At 46.2% G+C, this 24390-nt stretch overlaps 1 protein-coding gene across 1 annotated transcript in view; it reads right to left on the reverse strand.

Moving 5' to 3' along the window:
• Positions 1-24390, reverse strand: part of NPHP4 (nephrocystin 4) — a 1060260-nt gene that overhangs the window by 33409 nt on the left and 1002461 nt on the right. Inside the window, exon 28 of the mRNA XM_069610268.1 lies at positions 20156-20299. Coding sequence (XP_069466369.1) covers positions 20156-20299 — 144 coding nt within the window. The remainder of the gene's footprint in view (positions 1-20155; positions 20300-24390) is intronic.

Below are 24390 nucleotides of genomic sequence, written 5' to 3' on the forward strand. Positions count from 1 at the left end.
GGAGCCCCGATAATGTCCCTCGACGGACACGGCGCCGATGGCGTCGACGACTTCTTCGAGGGCGGAGCTTTGAGAGACCCCCTCGACTGACATGGCGGCAATGGCGTTGACGCCTTCACAGGTTCCGACGGTCTCAATGGCGTTGAGGACCGGGACCTGGATCTGGCACAGCTATGGCGATCTCCCTTGTCCGTACGGGACCTCGACGGCTCCCGATGATCGTACCAACCACCCGAGCCCGGAGGCGTGAGAGAGGCGGACCGAGCCTGTTTCTTGCCGGCTTCTTTCAAAGGCGCGGACGGAACTGTGCCTTGCGATTTGAAAATCGATAACAACTGCCAGCGGAATGATTCCCATTCAGCCGGCGACGAAGACTTGGTGGGATAAGTCAACCATCTGGCAGAGTCCTCCTCTGACGAGGACGGGGAAGGTGACCGGTGACGGCACTTCCTAGAATGCCTCGAGGAGGCACAGGAATGGCGGGAACCACTCCTAGACCGAGATCCCCTGGATTTACGCTGATGCAGAGAGTCGCCCCTCGAGTCATTGGTCGAAAGCCCAGCGGATTTCAATTTATCCTACCTACCTTCAACTTCTTCTTACGTTCCAGCAAGGCCTTAGATGTCAGGGACTGGCACTCCTTGCAGTCGTCGGTGGTGTGGATTTCGCCGAGGTACCAGAGGCAGATGTCGTGCGGGTCTGTGATGGACATCTTCGAACCGCAGTCCTGACCTTTTTTAAAGCCCGACTTTAAGGGTTGTAGAAGAAGACGAAGATATTGCTTTCGAAGAGCAGAATCGATTGCGCCGAGATTCCGAAGCAAACACGTTGCGGAAAAAAATGAACTGAGGCTACGGGGGTCGTGCATCCTATATATAACATCCGGTGACGTCGACCCTCGACGGAGGCCCTAGAGGGGCAATGGATCTACGACATCGACGTAGGCGTCCTCTGCCGAAAATGTTCAGAAGCAGCACAGCTGTGGACATTACCTGTCATAGATGTGGAATACGTCGGAGGACACAATCCCCTCGAAAAGCACATAGTGTTATTTCTCGTCGAGGAGATGAGCAAGAATGTGGACAGGTAATAAGTTCAGAACCCTGAGACAGAGAGGTAGCAAAGGAAGCAGAAGTCGGGCCTAAAGGTAAACATGCCTACTCACCTCTTGATGGAAGCTACGGGATTACCTCTCTTCTCTCATTCTGTACCCCCTCTCGTTCCCTTCGTTCTGCTGATCTCTTCTTACTTTTCACCCACTCACCACTGTGCGCCTCCTCTCATTTCCGCTCCTTTCAGCCCCTTGCCCCCCTACATTGGAACTCCCTTGCTTTCACTATCTGCTCCACTTCCACCTATTCCTCCTTCCGTTCCTCCTTGAAAGCACTCCTTCTCCACTACCCTCCCTGACACCTTTTCTCTCTCCTTCCAATACCCTCTCTTCCTTGTTGCTTTATCTTCCCTGTCTCCCCATGATCTCCATCCTCCCTCCTACTCCCACTACTCCCTATCCTTTCTCCCTTTTCTCTATTCCCTCCCCTCCATTCTTCGTCCTCCTCAAATGCAAATTGTTCCACATGCTGTTTTTCTTGTTTGTCTCATATATACTGTTATTGCTTCTATGTTACATGTTTAATGTTCCTGTGTTGTTAAACTATAAAGGGCTTTGGATTAAAGCGCTATATAAACAATAAAACACAAATATAAATACTAGATAGCCCTAGCTTCTACGATAGTATGGATCTATCACATGTAGGTTTGAGTACCAGGACCGGGGCATACTCAACACCCAGGGTGAGAAGCAGACAACCTTATTTCCCCAACCATGTTGCTATGAAAGGATGGTCCTCGCTGGGAATGAAACCCAGGTTATCATTTAAAAGGTAAAGACTTGAACTGTTAACCCAAGGTGAAGCTATCCTATGCGACACATCCAACAAAGGAATGTTGTCTCCTTTTCACTAGGGGGCGCCCCTTTGCAAGAGAACAACACCAACTATCCTGGGGGAATGGAATATTCTGATAACACATCACCATCCCACATATACTCCCTCCTCTGTCCACTTTATATCTGTACCAGACTCCCCTCTGTATGTCGGCAGGGTTGAAAACTCTCACGTTTAAAAGTACAGTGATGAGGTAGAACAAGTACTACTACATTACCAAGTACTGAGACGAAGAAGATCCTATTCTCCCAAGGGAGAGTTCTGGGATAGTTACTGAGACGAGGAGGTGGAACGGAACCATGAAGATTACTCTTAAGAACCATAATGCGCCATCTAGTGGTTGCTGGCTACTAACTAGTTCAAGCAGTGTAGAGAAGGAGGAAAGCAGTTGTCTAGTCCTCCCTAGAGGAGGTGCAGTAGCCAGCATGGTGCAGCAAGTAGGAAGGAAGCAAGAGTGGAATTGGGAGGACCAGGGCCAGTCCAGGATGGCAGGACCAGAAGGCGAGCTGACGGAGAGAAGCTTGCAGTGTTCCTGAAGCATGGGAAGCCTGTGAAGGGAAGGCAGTGCTGCCCAGAGGAAAATTGAAACTGCAGTATTCCCAGCCGGATGAGAACCCACAGCAAGGCTCTCTAGAGGTAGGGGGAGCACTCTGTCTAGCTAGTGGCAAACTACAAAGGTGCATTCAGCATCTTTATAGTTACAGTACCTGGCAGGATAGTTTACGAGGTCTGTCCCGCAATAAGAAAAGCTTAAGGGTCTGGGACCCACCAAATGAACGCAACATGAGTCATCCTCCTCGTGGCGGTGCCTGAAGGAAAGGGCCCCAAGTACCTGAATGCAAAGCGGAGGGGTCTTGGACCCACTGCACAAGAGTAACACGAGTCATCTTCTTTGTGGCGGTAATTGGGATGAAAGGGCCCCAAGTACCCCCAACGAAAGAAGAGAGCTTTGGGATCCACCACACAAGAGGGACACAAGTCATTTTCCTAATGGTGGTACATGGGAGGAAAGAGCCCCAAGTACACACACACAATAAAGAGATGTCTGGAACCAACTCCCATGAGAAGAAGGGAAACCACAGAGCAAGGACCATACTTGGCAGGGAAGTGAACCAAGTTGGTTCAAGCAGAAAGAGAGAAAAGCAGTGGTCTGGGACCTACACAAGACTTTTCCTAAGGAATATACCTGGCAGGGAAGTGAACCAAGCTGACCCAAGTAGAAAGAGAGAGAAGCAAAGGTCGGGGACCTACGGGAGACTTTACAATTGGGAAGGAAAGCCCAGGGGAAGGGAGTCATGCCCCTGGCATTGCGAACTGTGTTAAGAAGCCTGATGTTTTGAATTGTGTTAAGAAGCCTGACGTTGCGAACAGCTGAGAGAAGCCTGAGAAAAGCCAGGGGAAGGTAGACATTCCCTCACCTTTGTCGAACTGCAGAGACAATCCTTAGTCAAGAAGATCACCAGTTTCTTTAGTTTAGCTGTAAGGGACGGAATGGTTTATGACACAAGACAGTGGACTATTTACTTTTGACAGACATCCTGATAGTCCTTAGTGTTTGGTTTGAGGCAGGCACACACCTCCTAGAAATAGCGCTAGGTAGGTTTTTCCCTCATTTCCTTTTAATTAAAGTTTTTGGCAAGAATCATACCACCATTTGTGTCCGACTCTTACTTCTGCACCCTGTGATGAATCCTGGGGTACTGTCACTGCTTCTATGGGGAACCCCCTTCCCATGAGGCCAGGGAGGTGAGGCCGTTACCCGATAGACCTCCTGGGGGTGGTACCCAGTGGGTGGATCTCATGGGGAGGGAAGCCCTTCATGGAACCAGTGACGACAGCCTTGGAGAATGTGGTATTCACACCCTCCATTACTGTCCCCACTGTCCTTGCACCCCACTCAGCCCCCTCTGGTCCCCCACACCTCTATGTACTTCAGTAGAGTAGAGGACTTAATTATTCCTACTGGGACGAGGAAGAGTGAAGCTTACCCAGGTAGAATACAAGGCATAACTGACCCGAAGAGGATCAGGCAAAGAGGCAAAAGCCCACTGCGGAACCAACATACTAGGTACAGCTTATTAGAGGCAACTTCAATGATAAAAAGCAAGGAAGGACTGCATATTTTGTCAAGCTAGCCCTGGAGGAGTGAGGAACCAGACACTGGTTCTGTGGTGAGGGAAGTAGAGACACTACGGTGTTGAGGAGGGACGAGTCTCTCCAGGTGGTCCATGCAATAAGGGACTTGGCTGGTGGCAGAGAGTGAGAAACCTGACCAGCAAAGGCAAAGTGAGAAGGTGAAGGCGCGCAGCCGAGGATGGGAGAGATCCAAACGCTGAAGAGCCGCCAAATGTGGTAGCAGCATGGAAGCCTCACTCTGCTTCAAGGGTAGACCAGAGCACAGAACAACACCTCCTGAAGGTAGGGAAAGGGTTGGGACGGCTACTGTGATACAGAGGGAGCTAAACAGATTGGAGAAAAAAAACACACTAAGGTCCCAAGAGATGAAAAGGGATAATGGAAGAATTATACAGTTTGAAACAAACTTTGCAAAATATCCTATGTGGAGCAGTACCTGGCAGTAGAGTACACCAGGTCTGTTGAATTGGACAGTAAGTGGAACGGGGCAGACGTCCCACAGAAACAGGATACCAAGGTCTGTGACCCACATGAAGACAGGGAAGTCCCACTAGCACAACATACCAAGGTCTGGGACCCAAATTAAAGCAGGCTAAGCCTGCACAAGTAATACACAGGGGTCAAGGACCCCACACCACCGCATAGAAACACATAATAAGTGGGCTGTTGCCCAAAATAAGTCGAGGAGATCCTGAGAGAGTACCGAGGGATCTGGGACCCACAGGAAGGAGGAACCAATGGCAGAACAAGTCGGGTAGATTCCGAAACAGCCCAGAGTGATCTGGGGCCCAAGCAGCAGAGAAGGAAAGGAGCAAGAAACCAGAACAAAGGGCCGGAAACCCTTTGCCAAAGAAAGAAACACTTTTTGGAAGTTAAGATTTACAAACAAGGGTGGCAGGATAGTGAACAAGACTTGCTGACACATTGGTGATCTGGGGAGATATGGAAATTGTGTTTTGTGAATCGCAGGTCCACAGTCAAGCCTGGAAGGAAGCGAACCAGACTTCACGCTGCATTGGTGAGCTGGAGACATTTGGACATTGTGTTTTGGTGAAAAGAAATATACAGTCAGATCTGGCAGGATAGTGAACCTGATACTAAGTTTATGAGCTGAAGAAAGGACAGGGGAAGAGGCTCCCCTCTGATACCTGGGAACTTTGTTTTGTAATCAAAAGTCTGCGGTCAAGTCTGGCAGGATAGTGAACCAGACTTGACTTAATTTGTGAGCTGGAGAGAGAGCAGGGTAAGAGACCCCCACACACCTGGTACTTGGAAATTGTGATTTGTAATAAGAAGATGTGCTGTCAAGTCTGGCAGGATAGTGACCCAGATTTGACGCTATACTTGTGAGCCGGGGAAGAGACAGTCCTGAGACTCAGGACATGTATTTTGTGGAAGTCTGGAAAAATAATAAGCTAGACTGGGCACTACACCGGTGAACTGGAAGGAGAATAGGGGAACAGAGCCCTCAACCCCTTTTGAAGTTTGGAAACTGTGTATGTTTTGTTGCAAGAAGAGTCTACAGTCAAGTCTGCAGGACAGTAAACAGACTTGATATTGAATTGGAGAAAGAAGAGAGGAGACGATTCTCCATTGAATACTGTTGTGTTTTGAATGCATCTGTAGGAGCATCCAAGATCAAGAACTTTTAAGTTAAAGATTTGTAGACAAGGTTTTCTTATCAAAAATGGAACATTTTGAATCTGTATCCGGAATGAGATGGGCCTCCTTGTGGATCAAGAAAACACCCTGTTTTTCCTTACTTAGTTTAGAATGCAAGGGACTGAAATAGGTTTGGACACAGGACGGTGGTTATTTTTACTTTACGGACATCTCACACAGACCTCATTATTTTTTTGGAGGTAGGGCAACCCCTCATAGTAATAGAGCAAGATCGTTTTTTCCTTTTCTTTTCTTATAAAGTATTTACCCACAAACATACTACCACTGTGTCAGATTTGTACTTCTGCACCCTTACAACGCTTACACCTGTTGGTATTTCATTTTGCTTGGCCCTAGTTTGACCCAAATCTGTAAATAGCCTGAAAATGCCATAGAATAAATATATGAACCTGTGTTTGCTTTGTGTTCCTACTACTCAGCCTCATTCAGCTAAAATGTGGGAAAGGAAGACATTCTAAAAGTTTGTAAGTCTCAATACGAATTGTTTGTGGAAGATTGGATTCTCGATGAAGGAATTCTGCCAATTCAAGAGGAACAAGTTACTTCAGTTCCACCAATTATATCTGCTATCAAACACCAAACTATTTTAGAGCTGCTTATGTGTAACAAACTATTCATAAGAGGGGCTGCAATGAGAGGGTTAATGAGGAAACGGTTTGGGGAAAAGAGCACAAGCAGCAGAAGAGCATTAGCCATTCAAGTAACTGTTCTTCCAATGGATTCCTTTCTCCTACAGATTCTTAATCGGATGAAAGAATCTAAAAGCATGAAAGAGGGGAGGAAAAATGAACTAGAATTTATGGAGGACCCACTGGGGCACAGAATGACCAAAATGATTGCCCTTCACCACAAGGAAAACTAGGAAACAGTATTTAGCAAAGACATCCATGTATCATTTGTGACAAGTTCAGTAACCTGACCTTGTCAAGAGGGCATAGGAACCCCTCTCAGTCTGGGGTGGAAGGCCTACCTGGGTGGACACCAGAGCCAGTCCTACCCTGGCAGTTGAGAGGGCCCCATTTCCTGTTCCCTACCCAAGTGCATGTTTATGCGTGGGTCGATCCCACTTTCATCACCCCATACTTTTGATACCAATGCTGGCTATGTTTTCTCTCTTCTTTGTAGACCCAAAGTCAACGCTGCAGCAATATGAAGCTATCAGTAGAGCAAGCACAACCCACCAACACCCCACACTTCCTACAGCTTAGTGTCAGAATCTCTGAACCATCTAACAGAGAGAGAGGCAGCAGAAAGCCGAGCACAGAGTTTTCACAGCCGCCTGCTGTGGCGTGCACTGCTCCCCAGTGCCAGCGCGTGGCACAGCAGAGCTACTGCAGTCATCATAGCCTGCAAGGTACTTACAAAACAGCAGCAATCACCAGACAAGAAAGTATTTACCTTGGGGGAGGTCACACCAAGGCCACCTAACAGAAATTTGGACACTGTGCAGCTTGGCCCGCCATTGCTACATCACAGTGGCCCCACGTAGAGAAAAGGGGCGTAGATGTCTTTGTAACTTCCAGTGATTGTGATCCCTTCTGGGTGGGGAAGACAGAGCCAGATTGGCCAGAGTCATCAAACCACTTAGAGGGTAGGGAGGATGATAAGAGAGGCCACAGGAAGGAGGAAATTGTGGGTTGTTCGGGTGAGGTGAGAGGTGGAGGAGTTGGCGGTAGACTATGAGACCAGCAGGAGAAAGGACAGTGGACTTTGATATGGAGACAAATTAACAAAAAGTTGAGTTGTTGGTTGGTGAGAGCAAGTTGTACTGTGTGGTTGGTGTGCGTGCATGACTAGCAAGTGAGAATTGTTAGGGGGAGTATAGTGTGAGAAACCTGATGGTTTCTCACCCCCTAGTCCATGGGGATCTGTCATCCAGGAGCCCAGGACACGGCCATCGCTATTGGATCCAGTTCCTGGGGGTGAATCAGTGTGTGGGGATCACCTGGATGGGGGGTCTTCGGGGAGTGGGACACCGAAGGGTGAGACGCAGTATCTCATTCCTAATAACACCTTTTCCCCATCCTACCAGGTACACCTAGAAACTCCAGCCCCCTGTTGGGTGTCCTGACCCACGTTTGAGCTATCATGCTGCAACATTTGGTGCTGTGGGCTTAGAAAATCCAAGATGGCCAAAAAGCCCACAAGTGCGCCAGAATCCAGGAGAACCACGCAGTTTGTGCGCACACCAAAATGGTTACCTAACTTGCCACCCACCAGTGTAAAGAAAGATCTTTGTTAACAAAATCCACTGTTACTGATGTCAAAAAGTTGCTGAAATCGTGACTCATTGGACCACTTTAAAGATTCAACCCTTTTGTGGGGTTCCACATAACCATCTTACTGTAAGGAGCCCCATCAAAACAATGTTAAGCAACGATTATTTACTACCATGTAAGAACCATTCCTGTTTAGAATGCATTAATCCAAGAAAGATCCCAAAATTGCATGCAGTACCAACAAAATCCTCAAGGCGGCACTAGCGGTCTAAACTCTGACAGGAGAACTGAGTGCAGTTGCTGACAAAGGGATTTGACTCAGCTGACTTCAAAGGCTGCATTTTAATTAAAAATTAGCCACCTGCTGTTCCCAGAGGCCTGAAGCCTGGGAAACCCTCTCACCTCCAGAGATTCACACCAGGAGTTAGAATCTCACATGACCTCTTGATTGATAGAAGGCAGACTGGCTGGGAGCCTCCTGGAGACCACACAATAGGCTCTTGCAATTGAATAGGATATGTTGATTTTGACTGTTTCCTGTCAACAAAGGCCTGCCTGCCAGAAGACACATGTGACTGACCCACCCAAGTCTTGGAGGCGGACTCCAACACTCTGAGAACTGAATTGGAAGCAAAATATATATTTTACAGAAACACTGATAACTCTTTGTAATCAAATGACAGAAATGTATAACTTTGAGAGCCTTAATTTAAAAAATGTACCTTCAATTCAAGCCCAAACTCCAACCGGTGGCATGATCTGGGAGCAAGCTAGCAGTTAAGAGGGTATTACTTAAAATGTATGCATGTTAAAAATCTGACACTTCATCAATTAATGTCCATACTCCTTGCGCACATGTGTGTAAAGTTGGGTTAATGTCCGATATTACGAAACCAGTTAAAAAGTGCAAATGTTGCCATTTCTGAATGCAAGCTCCCAGGAAGAGCAGATTTGGACAGGGTATACCTCCTGTGATATGTGATGGGTGCATGTAATTTTAAACAAATGTGTACCTGTGCAAATATGTCTTTTGGGTCAAAATATAGATTGTGTGTAATTTGACAGGGGTGGGTTCTCTGTACCATAAACAGACCTCATCATGATGACACTTCATTTCATTCCCCCAATCAAGGGGAAGAGGATGAAGTGGCCAATGACAAGTGGAGAGGGGTAGGGCCTAGGGAGCTAGCCTCTCCACCCATTTTCAAAACACATAAAAGCAGACAGTCAGGACAGATAGGGGCATTCAATTCCATTTGCTGTGGAGCATGCTGCCGGACCATACCACATCCAGAGATCCAGACTTCAAATCCATCAATCTCCAGAGAAAGCTGTGCAGAAAGATCCAGAAGCAGTGCTGTACCCAGAGAGAGCAGAGCTGACCCAGACCACTGTTAGCAGAACCAGAGAGCTGACCCAGAACACTGTGAAGTGCCGAGACCAGACCAGAGTCCAGTCTAAAACCTGACCAGATCCGTGGCGAGGCCCATTCTATTTCAAAAATATATTGTGAGTACCCAGCAGAACTGTGCAGAACCAATCTCTTAGTTAAAATAATATAATTCAATCTATTTTAATCTAAGTAGAACTGCCCCCTAACTGTCACCTGTCATTTGCAAAGCTGTCACCTGTCATTTCTAGTTGCTAGCTGTCACTTGTCTTTTTGAACTTTAAAATTTCAAATCTGAAAAACGACCTTTACCATATCGCTCATATCTCCGTGACCGTTTGTCTTAGAGACTTGCAGTAACTTTCCTCTGAAAGCTGGGAATCTTGGCTTTTCAACGAACATAGAACCGCATTCCTATTCCATACACTTTTGCCGCAATCGCGAAAAACGCACTCGCGAATTTTGCCGTGATTTGCAAATTTCTCCACGTCTGAAAACAGCAGTTTCCTTGCTAAAAATTCGTTTGACTCTTAAGAACCATCCCTGAATCATTGCTAGAGTGAGCCTGGACTAATATTAACTAGATACCACTCACCCTGAACCTCTAGAGGGATATAAAAGCATTTTAGCATATTTTTCACTTCATTGCCAGCACATATAAAAGCATTTTAGCACATTTTCCAATATAGTGCTATCACACATAAAAGCATTTTGGGCCTGTGTTTCAAACTTCTGTAGTCTAAGCTTGCTGGGGTGAACTGAATTACATTTGATTGCATTTCTGAGAACTGTGTGCTTTCCTTCCATTTCCTTGCATTGCATAAAGGGGGGAGGGGATTGCCAGAGAAAAGTGAATATATTGTTTTGTTGAAATCATATTGAGTATTTTCTGTATTGCATTTTCATTCAACATTACATCCATCTGAACTTATATAAAGCATTCTCTACCACCTTATTCTTCTGTTCCTATTCACAAGGGTGCTAGTGCCAGACTATCCATTATTGATTACTGCTCAGATTCAGTGTGATATTCAATTATTAAATTATTATAAAGTGTGATATATATATCTATTGTTTAAATTATCAAATAAACCTTTTAACTTGCAAAACAGAACTACTTCTTGGCTCAGTGGGGTCAGGGGGATTCCAAGAGAGGGGTGTTATATAGGGGAAGTCATCCAGAACGCATGAACTGGACATAAAGATATATCAATAAGGGTTTCCATTCAGTATCCCAGACTAGGCATTGACTTAGCTGTAGTGTTGAATTGAATCCTCTTACACCCCCAAACCCACTTTTACAACACAAACACTTTCTCACTGACAGTTCATCGTGAGCGACAACTGATTAACACCAGACAGTATACCTGACATGTCCCAACACAAAGGTCAGGCAGAGTCAGGCAATTACTGATAATTACACACACCTGACTTCCATCACACTTCTCCACATGGATAAAAGGCAGAGCATGAAAGCACACTCTGAGCAAGGCAAAATGCACGAGAAAGCAGCAATTCCGAGATGGCAGTTTAAACCGAGGAGAAAGGCGGCGAGATCAGAGAGGACGAAAAGGAGGGAATTACCCTAGCCCTTTTCAACACAGATCCGCCACTTTCAAGAAGCCTCAAGGAAAAGAAACGTAAGGCTGGGAATTACAGCTGACGAACGGCATAGCATGCGTCAAAAGTACATGGGGCCCTCCTGCATTGATATAGCCAAGGCGGGGAGAAGTGATTGCCACTGTGGTACTGTCCTTGACTCCGACAGCAAAGCAATGCCAAGAAGTTCAACACAGCCAGTGAGTTGGAGAAACTGATAGCAGACTGGACTGTGTTAAGCTGAAGGTTGCAAGCGGCAACCTTGTACGAAGAAAGAGAACTTAAATACAATTAAACTTTGCAAAACCGAAATAGGTACCAGATACAGAGTGGTCCGGCGCCACGTGGGTGCTCACTCAAATGCCTCTCTTTGGTACTCCTTCACCACCTCCTCCCTCGAGTGGGGAAGAATTATTAAACTGTGAAATCAAAGCGGTCCTGCAGCGGGTTACGTTGAATCCTGTGCACATTCGAAAGTCTACGATTGTCTGTAAACTGGAATTGGTCTGCACCTGGCTGAGGGGGACTAATTGCAGAAAAGGGGTCTGAGCCCGGAACAGGAGGATCCTCGGTGAACAGTAACGCACATGAGAAAATTGTTGTGGCAAATGGGAACCCTACTAAGGGATGCCTACAAATTGAAGTTGGTTTGAACCCGACTGAGGGAGGATAACCATGAAAGAAGGATCAGAGCCCGGCTGAGGGGGATGCATGGTGAAGAGTAAATTGCGCAACTCGAATATTGAGAAAGGAACTTTTCTATGTTGTTTATGGTACATCAGGTTCTCTGAGGCAAGAGACTTTGCGCAAAAGAGATTTGGGTACTGAAGGCCCTGATGTTGGAGAAAGGAACTGTGACCTCGTGACAGAGAAGCCCAGCAGTGTGCTGTGCCTGAGTGATCCGCCTTGTCCCGTGCTAAAAACATGGGAAAGGGAGGCCAATGGCCTACATATCATTTTGTGAACACTTCTTTCTTTTTGCTAACAATATCCCACACTATTTTGTAGCATAGCGGTAAGCATTGGCAATAGTTTATTTTTAGTATAGGCCCTTTTTATTTGACTAGACTCCACTAGGACTGTATTATTATTATTTGATGGTCGCAGCTTGCTCCCATCATAGATTTAGGTTTAGATAGGCGTTATTCACACCCCTGATAAAGTTTAATAAACACCCCTGAACTGTGATCACTTGTGTCTGTCTTAATTTGATACCATGCCTTCCTTACAATAGGGGGTGAGTGGGAAGAGTATGTGATGGTGACTTTGTGACAGTGAAAGGAGAGTGACTGGACAGATACTGGGGTGGAGTGGTGGTAGAAGTGTGGATGAGGGAGATGCAATGCAGAGAAGGGAGTAGTAGTGTGGAGGAGGGAGAAGTAAAATCAAAAAGTGAAGGCAGGTGGTAGCAGTAGCAAGAGAGATTGGAGGGATAGAGGAAGAAGACCTGTGGAGTAGAATGAGTGAAGGTTGTTGCAGTCGGGAACAGGAAAGTAGTGAGAGGAAAACATCAGACAGATAGAGAAAGAGGAATATGTGGGTGTAATGGAAAGAAGACCGAGTTGGGCATCATATCTTAAAAGGTATACCATATAATCCCTCTTATTCAGCTAACAACATTGTTAGTATAGGGTCAGGTTAGGAAGTCCCTGAGGGAGTTTTAACAGATAAGGCATTGGCTTTCAGGTTGTCCCCTCTAGTGAAGTTAGAACCTAGACAAAAAAAGGGAGAAACCAGCAGTATATACTTACATGGGGATTATGGAAGCTTGGGTTAGGATGGGAGTGGGGGTTTTAGATAAGAAAGAGAGAGAGGGATGGCCTGAGCGCCCTGTAGAAAAGCACAATAAAAACCCCAGAACAGTCTCTGGGAGTTGGAGTGTTTTTTGTGCTATCTGCGACAAAGTTTACAGATGTCCATAACAGAAACACCTGGCTGAATAGCAGAGTTTGTAGCCAGTCCCCTCTCATAATGTGCAAGAATACCACCAGTAGCACACTAGAACACAAGGAACCATTCTCAGATTAGGTGTCGACTTGGTAACAGTTCTGACTTTACAACTTCCAGCAAAACCCACAAACAAGTTGACATTCACGCAAAATTCCTTAGACTACCAGTTTAGGAAGTTGAGAAACAAGTTACTTATCTTTCAAAATGTTCTTTCTGGCAGGCATAGTTTCCCTCCAACTGAATCATCACTGAAATGTCTTCCCGGCACAGACTGAACAGCAAATGTCTTCAACAGCCGCTAAGTGGTACAACACGTCTCAATACCAGCTCCATACCAGCTCCATCACAGTGTAAGTGGTACCCTTTTCTTAAGAGAGACGTTCTCAGTATATAAACAGATTTGTTATGGAATGGGCCCAAGGACCATTGGAATTTCTCTTATAAGCCAACTTATTGCAGGTTTTGATGCAAAAAGCAACCCATCTAGTGTCTGCTTATAAACCACTCTCCCCTTTTGGGGTCTTGCCAAACCCAGGAACAATTGAACATCCAGAGGCAAGTTTTTCCTCATGGCCAAATAGAAACTTAAGGCACTCTTGGGGTCCAATTTGTGGAAATAGTCCTCCACCTTCAAGGGTTGCAGCGGGGGAAAGAACAGGAAAAGGTGCATCTGTTGTGGATGAAATTCAGAGAACACCATGGGAAGACAAGCGGGTTGAATCCTCAAAATGACCTTTTCTTTGGAGAAAATTAGAAAAGGAGGATCAACTGAATAGTGTAAAACTCAAAAAATGTTTGAGCGAAATTGATTTTTTTCTTATAATGCCATCTTACCACAAAGACCAAGAGATTGGCTCAAACCAAGCAATTATCAAAAACATCCAGGTCAGGCAAAAATCCCATGAATGCACAGGACTTTGATGGAAAAGCATTTCGTAGGCCCCTGGGAAACTGCATAATAGTAGAAAATTAAAAGATATGACCACCTTCTGTGTGCCTCCATTAAGGCCTGTATTTACAATTGCAGAAATTCAAGAAATGTGCCCTGGGCACTATCAATTGGTCGTTGTCCCTTTTGTCATCCCCAATGTAAGAACTGGTGCCAGGGAAAAGCATAGATGGACTTGATGGATGGGTGTTACATAGAAAATCCCCTTTTGCCTATGTTTGGTATCCCCCTGAGAATGTTGCTGAATTTTGTAATGCTCCTAAACATTTTTCCAAAGTGAGTCCTATCTACTTCTCACTAGGGATGCAACTAATTTCTTTGCCTCCTTGGGAGCCCTTTGGGGGTTGGGGGCTACCACAATGGTACCCATAGTTTCCCTGGGCAAGGCAGCGTCCCCACGAAAGCAGTGTCACCTTATGCCATGACTACACCATGTGTGGTCATGTTACAAAACATGGTGCCTTCCTTGCAGCAGTAACCTAGAGAGAGAGGGAGAAAGAGTGAGAAGGGGGGTGAGGAGAGAGAGAGAGAGAGAGAAAAGAGTGAGGAAAAGAGAGGAAGGGAGGGAGAGCGAGAAAAAGAGAGAGAGGGAGAGAGATAGAGAGAGAGGGAGAAGAAGAGAGAGCGGAAGAGAGAGGGCGAGGGAGACTGTGCGTGATTACCAGAATGGGTCAATTCAGAGGTGTGCTCTGCTCTGGGCAGGAACCCACAAAAGGGCTTGAGGGTGTGTGCCGGTTGTGGGTAAGTCCTTTGGAATCCAAATCCCCTGTTGGTTCCCATACAAATGCCCACAAAATTGTATAGTTTGTGCCGTGTCTTTTATGAGGGCCAAAGGATCAGACACATTCAGATTTGTAAAAGTTAAGAGATTTTTCGGGATAGTCGTACAGAGTGTGGGCAAAATAATAAACAGGGTAGCAATAAAGTGTAAAGGAAACTGCAAGGATTCAACCAGTGATACTTATTAACTGAAAGTTCAAGGGAAAATAAAAGTTTAAAATGGGCTTCACTGTAGTCTCAAGGTTCCGGGATCCCCCTCACAGAAAAAGGTGCTGCCAAAAAACGAAAGTCATTAACCAAGTCTCTGTTCTTGGGTTGCCATGGCAGCAAGATCCCGCACCTAAACAGAGAGTTGTACAACACTCTGCAAAATACCAGTCCTTTAAGAAAGTCGGTAGGATTCACCGTTCCCGGGAATTGCCTCACCCAGGGTTCTTGGCCACCCTCGGCTGCATTGGCCCCACATAGATGTGCCCCTGTTTCACCATCTTCTCCCTTAAACTGGGCGTGTGAGGCTGTGGTCTGTTCTTCCTCGTTGGGTTCATCAATAATGATCTGAGATGATTGACCAAAGCAGAAATGCCATGGTTCCATGTCCTGAAAGGAAGAGGTCTAGGTCAAGATGATCCCCAAAGTCTGGGGTGTGGATAAGGGGCGCTAGGCTGGGAAAGTGGGTGGCCAACTACATTGTAGTCTCTGTAATCTCTGTGGAGGCTCGCCATGCTGACCCTGATCCCCAGTGATCTGGTCTCTCTCCTCTCTTCTTCTGTCAATCTAATTTATAATCTGCTTCACCCAGGTTGGTCTCTTACAGTAATTTCTTCCTGGGTTGTACCTCCCACTCCTCCCTTCTATCTCTGACCCCTTATCTCTCACAGTCCATTTCCCGCTTCACTGGAACATTACTTGATAAAGATTTCAGTGAACATATATCTCTCATCCAGGGCCTCTCATTTTGTAGTCACCTATAGTCTGTGTATTCCCAGTCTTTCTGTTCTTTCTCTGCACTACTCGTATCAGCCTCTTTCCACTCCCCTGGCCCCTCCTTGCCTCTTACTCAAGCTCCCTGAAATCTTTGGCCTGGTTTCCTGGTTCTCACCTTCAGCTCCTTAGGACCTGCGTTGCCCAGTCTCCTAGGCCTCTCTTCCAGTTCTCTGGGCCATGAACAGTCTAGTGTTCTCTCTGCCAACTGCCTCCAAATAGGCTTGTGTCCCCACTCTCCAGTTTCTAGTTCCTATTCCAAACAGCCACATTACCTTTGGGTGATGGTAAACAGAGGCGATGTATTAATTGGCTTGCAATTCAAGGAAAAACAGTATCCTGCATGTAACCGGGACACTACCTAATTGACCTGACCCGCCCTTCAGTTCCCTTACCACCTTTATAGGTCATTTATAGGTTAACAAGGGAAGATTCTAGAGTATCACTGCTAGGCTTTCTGGCGCACTCATACTGCATACCACCACAACAATAAACCCATCCATTAAACATTCAGTCTGTTGTTAATGTCCATCTCTGGATATGGTGCACAGCGACTTCTGGCCATCAGATCCCAACCGAGGGGTGTTAAATCCCCACCCGCTACAGCAGTAACAGTTTCTGGTCTCTCTACCTTGGTTGAGGGACATTGAACCTCCTCCCCAGTGACGACTTCCGGATGTTTGCGAGTGCCTTATTGTTCTTTCTGGCCTGAATGGGTTCTTACTGCTGTACACAGATCGCCGACCTTGGCCCCATAATTCGGGCCATACAGGGACCTGTAGTCCTCAATCCATGTACGCATGCTTGAATGGGTCTATAGTCTGAACAAATATTACGAATGGCCAATATGGGATTGGTAGCCTAATAAAAGCCTACTAAAGGGAAAGAAACTGAAGGCCATGGTGAATTGATCTTATTGGGCTGGGGTGGGGAGACTGATTAATTCATTTCATCTTTATAGATGTCCATCTGTAAAATAAATATTTCCTGCTAAATATTTCATGCTCATTCCCCATAGACCCAATCTTTGTTTATTTAGACAACCTGCTCCCACACTCTCCTCCTCCTGCGTTGGACTCAGAGTGGCTGCAACTGTGCCGTGTGATGGGGTAAGGCTAAAATTGGTTGCTGCATCTGGGAACACCTGCCCTCAGTTTGGGCTTAAAAGGCTAAACCAAGTCTTCATCTTGCCTTTCCACCTTCTTGGGTCCCACTCTTGCCTTTATCCTACTCTCTGCAGCTAGGCTCATGTCTCCTGTTTCCTCAGCATGTCAATTGTGCATGTGAAAACCTTCTAAATAGGTAGTCTAGATAATAGTCTAAATAGCAACTTCATATCATGTACGAGGAAAATTTAAACTGATGGACAATGGTTAGGTAACTCTGTGACATCTGTGGGTAAGCGCAAGGTCGGAAACCGGTATACTGGAAATATAGTGTCCACGGCACAAGAAGCATCTCACTGATACTTTGACCTGTCTTCCCTGTTAATGCGGATTCCCTAATAACAATATCAGGAGAAACGCCACAATGCTGAGTGAAATAAATAACTAGATTGTGTTTCCTATGAACCATTTGTTTCCTGTCTCTCATAGACCCTGGGCCTGGCTAGAGAGAGCATTTGGCTATATATATTGGGAAGGAGGTTGGGTGGGGGTCTGTAGGGATTCTATAAGTGGCGATGACTGCCTTGCAATAGACACCCAGGCAGGGTGGCCAGGGAGGGCAGGGAATCCTCCTGATAACACCCTCAGCTCCCTCACACTTTAGCTCGGGTGGTAGCCGGCCCGCCTGGGTCATGCCACCAGGGACTCTCAATAACAGGCAGGGGACTTTGCCATAGTGGCCATCAGCATTGATTGGCTCACTGTCAATATTTTGAATAGTTCAGGAATATGCCTGATTGGAGGTTGGGGGTCAGCCCCAAATCCTGTTTTAGGGATAAAAGCAGGGGCTGTACACCAGTAGCAGGAAAAAAGCTGGAATTCAACCCCAAAGAGACAGGAAGAAGGGCTCATAGCCAAAGATGGTGATTAACGCTCTGTACCAGAATCTCGTGAATTTCCGAGAACCTGCTGACGAAGCTCTGCCTTGTCGGCAATGAGATGGAACCCTGTGTTATGCCCATTCACTTTATGCAGTGGGACCAGTCAGATCTTTACCACAGTAAGGCATTTTGTGCTCCACTGGAACTCCTGGGTCTGCCTGTGTCATCTGTCCTAAATGTAGGAACACTGTATCTTCCATATGTCCAGCATGGCTTTTTCTGGGTGCTTTTCTTGTCAATTGGACAGTCTCGTAGGATCGGGGTACCATTCCTTCAGTGTGGGGACCTGCATCTTTTTGTCGAGAACTATGACCTTTAACCTTGGCTAGGGTCACTATTGTACTTACTTCCTTAAACAGTGTCTGTAATGCCTTTTCGTCCTCATTCATGCATCAACAGGGTATACTACATTACCTCAGGGTCTTGTTTCTGAACCTCCAAGGCTTGAGGACTTCTGATGCTGACTTTGCCATCCAGCCTTGCAATCTCTTCATCAATGACATACTGACGCCTTTCCTGAAGGTTTTTTCATCTTTGGGATGCCAGGATTCGAACTGGGGTGTTTCTTCCATTCCTCCGGATGTGGGGTGCTCACCTGCTGACTCTGCCCATCCAGCAAACCACAACATTTCAGACTTCTCCACCAGAAACCCATCTCTGCAATCTCAAAATCCATGCTACTTCGAAACGTATTCAGTGATGGGATCGTTTCCTTGGGGTCCTCTAACTCACCTTGGGGTCCACCCAACAGAATTAAGTGCTAGTCAAAAGGAAATACATTTCTACTGAAGATGGGACGATTTAAACCTAAAGTGGGCCTCAGCATGAGCACTGCTTTGAGCTGCAAAATATGGTTCTTCTGAGAAGACTGTGGGCCTCATTACAAGTCAGCCGGTCCGGAAACAATGGTGGCGGTAAATCTGCCGCCACCGTTGTTTCCGGATCGGCTGATTCCGAGTCCTGCAGGCGGGAGGTGTCACTCCCGCCAGGTCTGACCTGGCGGGAGTAATACCACCCGCTGCAGGCGGACATGGAAACACCAGCTCCGTCATAGACGGAGCCAGTGGTTCCATGGTCTCCATCCCCATGGAGTCCTATTCCGCCACGAGAATTACTGAGTCACTGGGGTTGTAATGCCCCGGTGATTCCAGCAATCACGGAGGTCGGAATGGAATTACCGGTCTGGCACCAGCCTGCCGGTATTTCCGTCACGGCTACCTCCGGACTCGTAATGAGGCCCTTTGCTTTTCTATGAGACAGATGCATCAGGACTCCCGGGGTCCTTCCTGGATCCAGTAATGTTCCGCAACAGGGAACTGGGTTGAGGTGTTGTCAAACAACGAAAAAAGAACTTACCTGTCAGTGTTTCTTGTCCTCTAGAAACCAATTAAAGGAACCTAGTGCAGGTCTTCTGGGAAAAAATCTCTTAGCATCGAAGCATATCTACCGGACCATGTACTGTAATGGATTCACAAAGATGCCAGTTATTCTCCGGGCTGCGGCACTCTAGGTAAAGTGCAAGCACATCTGATGAGGGGAACTGCCACTTATTACCTGTAACGTGATCCATGATTACTTTTCTCAACATGTTCTAGACTTCTTGTAGATTTTTCAAAAATCTTTTCTGGGGGCACCTACTTAATTGACACCCCAATAATGCAGTTCTTTAGGACCGTGGTTATTATCAGGATTTTGTGACATGAGGGGGACTTTCCAAGCGAGTGGAAGAGGGCACTCTTTGTGGGCACATTCATCCAGGTTCGGAGGGAGAGGGCCGAATCGCACATCAGGTGAGGTTGTCCATTTTGGTAACTGAGGTTCGTTGTTGACATATGGTGGTGACATAAGAAAAGGCTGTGTGGAAAGAAATCACAGGTGCATATGTAGCTCATAACTTGTATTGGACTAATACAAATTCATAATTTCAGAGTCGTTTCTTGCACAGGCTCACAATGCAGAAATGGACAGCGAATCTATCATTGTTTAGTATTAGAAAATGTACTAAGTTCTTTCGCGATGCTTTACTAAGCTTACGGCCAGAACATACTACGCTTTTTATTACAGCTAAATTGGTTTTATTTCGTTTAAAGTAGTTCCACGTGCTTACAGTGTGCATTAATACATGCTTTGCTTCTGGCATGTACTTCATTTTGTTGCATCACTCTACTTAACAACAATTACAATGTTATATTTCTGAAGGTGGGGACAGAAGTCAAAGTAAAGCAAGATAAACTTAATAACGTTTCTTAAACTATGGCTTTATTGGAAATGTTAGGCACCACTGAATCGATCTAAAGTAAAGGCAGGGCATCATATAAAACCAAAATCATTAAAGAGACGTTTCACAACTGAAAAAGTAAATCCGATGGATCTTTTTTTGAAGCCTTGGATTCATTTTAAAAGTGTTTGAATTAAAAACGAAAGTACTTGAGAAAATAAATACAGTGGGTCTATAAAAGCTACAGATTGTATTACCTCAAAGCGATCCTCCTTAAACTGTAGCAGATCGGGCCTGTTCGTATGCAGCGAGTAGACTTTCTTGGACGGGTAGGGGTTTGTGTAGGTGATTCTCTTGTTTGAGCCCTTGCCTCCTCCAGCAGACAGTGTGATTTCAAAGGCCTGTGGTTACAGAGCAGACATCAGTTTCCTCTTAGTTCCAGGTCAGACAGCAATTATCTCGAGCACTTGCAAGGTACAGTCTTACAGAAAGGGCACAGGCATTTGTCTCAAGAGGGAGAGATAGCAACCAGAATCTCTAAGTGGCAGCTCTCTGTCCTCTGCTGATATGGTGACGCGTGCATTTCAACACGCCAGTCACACTGTCAAAGCAATTTCGCAGAGCACAGTTTCCCTGTTGTACAATTCTGAACGGACGTTACTGTGGCTGCACAGTTTCCTTTCATCTAGTGAACACGAAATCGAAGACGCTGTGGCGAATCTTGACAACTATGTGGCTCTGTCAATCTCCAGGCACACTGCTAAAGTGGTCTCTTCTCAATTGCCTCATTTAGCTAGTTCACAGGAGTGTTACTTCTTCGAAAATTAAATGCTTCTGTACACATCAGCAATCATGGCCTGCATTTAGACAAATAATGTGAAATGAAAGAGGGGAAAGGGAAAGCAGAGGAAAGTAAAAGATAAGATACAGTTAAAATAAAGCGCACAGTACAGGGAGGCGCGACTTTTATAAGAATCACTCAAAAATGCACTTTTTCCACTTGAGCGATTCCTATGAGTGCCCAGGTCATGGTATTGTGCTGCCCAGCACCCTTGCACACCTTTCTACTGACAGTAATGTAGAAGTAGTGTCTCCCAGCACCCACCCGGACCCATCATTTTGAAATGCGAAAAAGAAGAAGAAACGTGTTTATATATCTCTGTATGAGGATCAGAAATGCAGGGGCACAGCAGAAACGTGCACTGTTGCTGTCCCACTTACAAGAAATGCACGAAGGGGTCATAGACGACCCTCTGGTGCATTGCGTCTTGCCCTCCACTTGTTCAGAGGAATGCTCTTGTTTTCTGTGCATTTCAAGGTGCAGAGTCTCAACTTGGGATGCACTTTGACATATTTATATTGTCTTTACTGTTCAGTGTGCAGCGCCACCTGCAATACAAAGTTGGTTGCTTTGTTCCCCCTCGGGAGGGGCGGGGAAGACGAGACAAAGATGGGAGATTTAAAGGCCCGGGTACATTCTGATCAGTAGTGCACGGACACGGGCATGTGCGTGATAGTGAGGAGTCACCCTACCCCCTTGACCCCCCCCGTCCCCCCCCCCACACAGGGACGACAGCTGGAGCCACCTACGTGCTATACAACGCATAATAACTCTTAATTCGGGGAAGGTACATTCTAGAATATACATCCAGGAATACGAGCATGAGTGGCGGAAAAGCCGAACAGTATTGCTGTCCATAAATGACGCCGCAGCAGATAGCAGGCCGTCAGCTGATGGGCTGCCAAGAGTGTCCGTGCCAGCAAGGCAGAAGTGACCGTGGAATGAAAAGCTTACCGTTTGAGGTGGAGACAGAGGCGAAAGCATGTTGCTCCCCAACTTCAGAGCTGCAGGGGGTTCATTTTAAACTGGATTTCGTCGGCCGAAAAGCCAGGGGACAGAATAACCGAGCAGCTGTTCATTCTTGAGGAAATGCTTGCTTGAATGAGTACGTCGTGTTTAGCCTTTTTCCCCAATTTTAGGAGAGTGCCTTCCAGTCGGATGTTCGGTGGGAAATGGTTGCAGAAGGGAGGCGCCACCTGCTCCAATTGACAACTGACCAATTCACTTCTTCCCGAAACTCGTCGCAGACCGTTTTTTTGGACGTAGAAATTGCGCTTCTATCCCCTGCTTTCCGCAATTGTGCACCGGGTGAGGAAGGGGATGGCATCAGATCTGTCATGCACACCGGTTGATGTCCTTTGTGAATATGGTGCACGTTTTTCTTACGCAAATGATGAGGATACAGTAGCACGACCTTTTCATTTGCGCCAGAAGAATTTTTAGAAATGGGCCCTAGTTTGGCTTATTATTGACAATTACTAAAATGACTACAATCTCAACAACACAAAAGAATGTTACTCAATGTATTGACTGTTGTAGAGTTAGCTCTTACTGTGTCCCAAGCAACACTCTTTCAAACTCCTGGGGTGTCCTGGCTGAAAGGCAGCATAACCGAACATTAAGTATGGAGCTAAAATAACTAAAACACGCAATGGCAATGCCAACAGTTTGAGCTTTTGTGTAGTCATGGGTGCTATTTACTGACTATTGGTGGTAGCAGGTGCAAAATGGTGCGAGTACCTGGGCATCTAATAGCAGTGCCTGGCAAATGCATAATCCTTAAACACAAGCCAAAATGTTGGATTTGCCAGTGCTTGATTTTAATAGGACTTCAGTGAAGGTCATGCAGAGTGCTTACAAATGGAGCAGCAGCTGGAGCCATTTTATTACACCAGTAGGCGTTTACAACTCCAATTAAGTCATTAACTCCTGGAAGACTGTTTTGAAAAAAAAAACAGGCGGGCACTTGCAGTGGGAAGCCTTGGCTTGATTAAAGCAAGCTCAAAGAGATCCCACGAGGAGATATTTTGGGCAGAGGTGGGGCAGAAACTTGGTGGGAATGGCCATAGGAATTAGCTTGGACATGGGCAGTCAATAGTTGGGAAAATAACCAAACAACGCCTATAAGATTTCCGTCCCTCCTCATATGCCATGTCTCCTTATCTGTACTCAATGCAATGATTTCAGCTCATAGGTGGAGCTAAAGCGCCACTTAATAGCCCAAACTTAAAAGAACAAGCATTGGCAATGCCAACAGTTTTGTCCTTTGTGTAGGCATGCAAAAGCTCTTATTTTAACAATAGTTTTGGCTTTAAGGTAGCCCTTTCAGCGCCACCTAATAGCCCAAACTAAACATCAGAGCCTCTACATTTACAAAGCCCGATATATTTGTCCTTACTAGTCTATAATGGCTCACTCAGAGCAGCCCTTCTAAGCACTCCACAATTTGGGTCTATCAAGTAAATGAGGGATAGGGAGAGAAAGCAGTGTGCCCAGGATCATACACTTTAGTGAAATGGAAAAGCCCAGATTCAAACAGTGTTTATTTGGTGCTGCAGGCAACACCAAACCCCTAGCCCTCCTCCATGGAGGAGGTTGCAGGCACAGGGCACACACTTCAGCCCAGGAGTGCTGATGGGAAAGGCTGCTACCTCAAGTACCTGTCACAATCTTCACCTTATAGAGCAAAGTATTTAAACTATCATGAACATGGTAGCAGCACCATGCCTGTAGTGGTTGAGGATAAAAGCCTGCCTAGGCGATTTCAATATACCCCTATGAAGAAGCCGAAGGCTAAACTGCAGGGGCCCGCTTTAAGTTGGGTGAAGCCATGATTAGCTATTCAACCTCGGAAGAGGAAAGTGGAAAAAGGGGGGTGACAGCCAATGTGTCAGTGGCTGCATCCGCCATCAGCTTGCAAAACGGTCATCCAGCCCCCACCCCCAAAAAATGTTTACGGTGGTCTCTGCCCCTGCACTAGACCACACCTCCATGGAGTTAGAATTTACTTGAGAATATTTTTGCATCCCACGTGACCTGTGACACGCCATTGTATAATGGGAGGCCAAAGTGGGAAATCGCTCCTGGACATGTCTTGTTCAACTCACGGCTCGGGCATGTGATGCACTGTGTGATTGTGTTCAAATCACTGCATCCCTATGTGCCTATATAGTGGGACGTCCAAAGTTGTGCAGGACCACACATTAAAGCAGAGGTGCTTATAAAGCGCAAACACTTTATAAACACCACTGCCCCCAATTCTGCATGGGTCTGGCCAGACAGTCCAACTTCTCCGAGCCATTTAATTGCTAAGGGGGCAACGGTGTTCGAGTTTTCTCTGCAACTTTCCACCAGGCTCTTGGCCGCTTTACCGATGGATGTGGAATGCAATTACTAACCCTCCCCGATTCCCCAGAATCACATGGGAGGGACCAAGGCGCCAAGTTTCTTCAGAGTCAGGCAAAATAACATTGCTGACTTATAAGCGAGCAGACCTCGGCCGGGACAGCGCCTGCTAATGACACAGATTACTAATGCTTTGCAAAGAACACTTCCATCAAATGACCACAGGACCAGCCCACAACACCGCACGCAATGCCGTCATGGGCACATGAGCGTGAAAATAGTTCCTTGGCGGGAGAACTTTAGATG

Source organism: Ambystoma mexicanum, chromosome 8, assembly GCF_040938575.1.
Source record: "Ambystoma mexicanum isolate Mex_15411 chromosome 8, UKY_AmexF1_1, whole genome shotgun sequence".
NCBI classification, from domain to species: Eukaryota; Metazoa; Chordata; class Amphibia; order Caudata; family Ambystomatidae; genus Ambystoma; species Ambystoma mexicanum.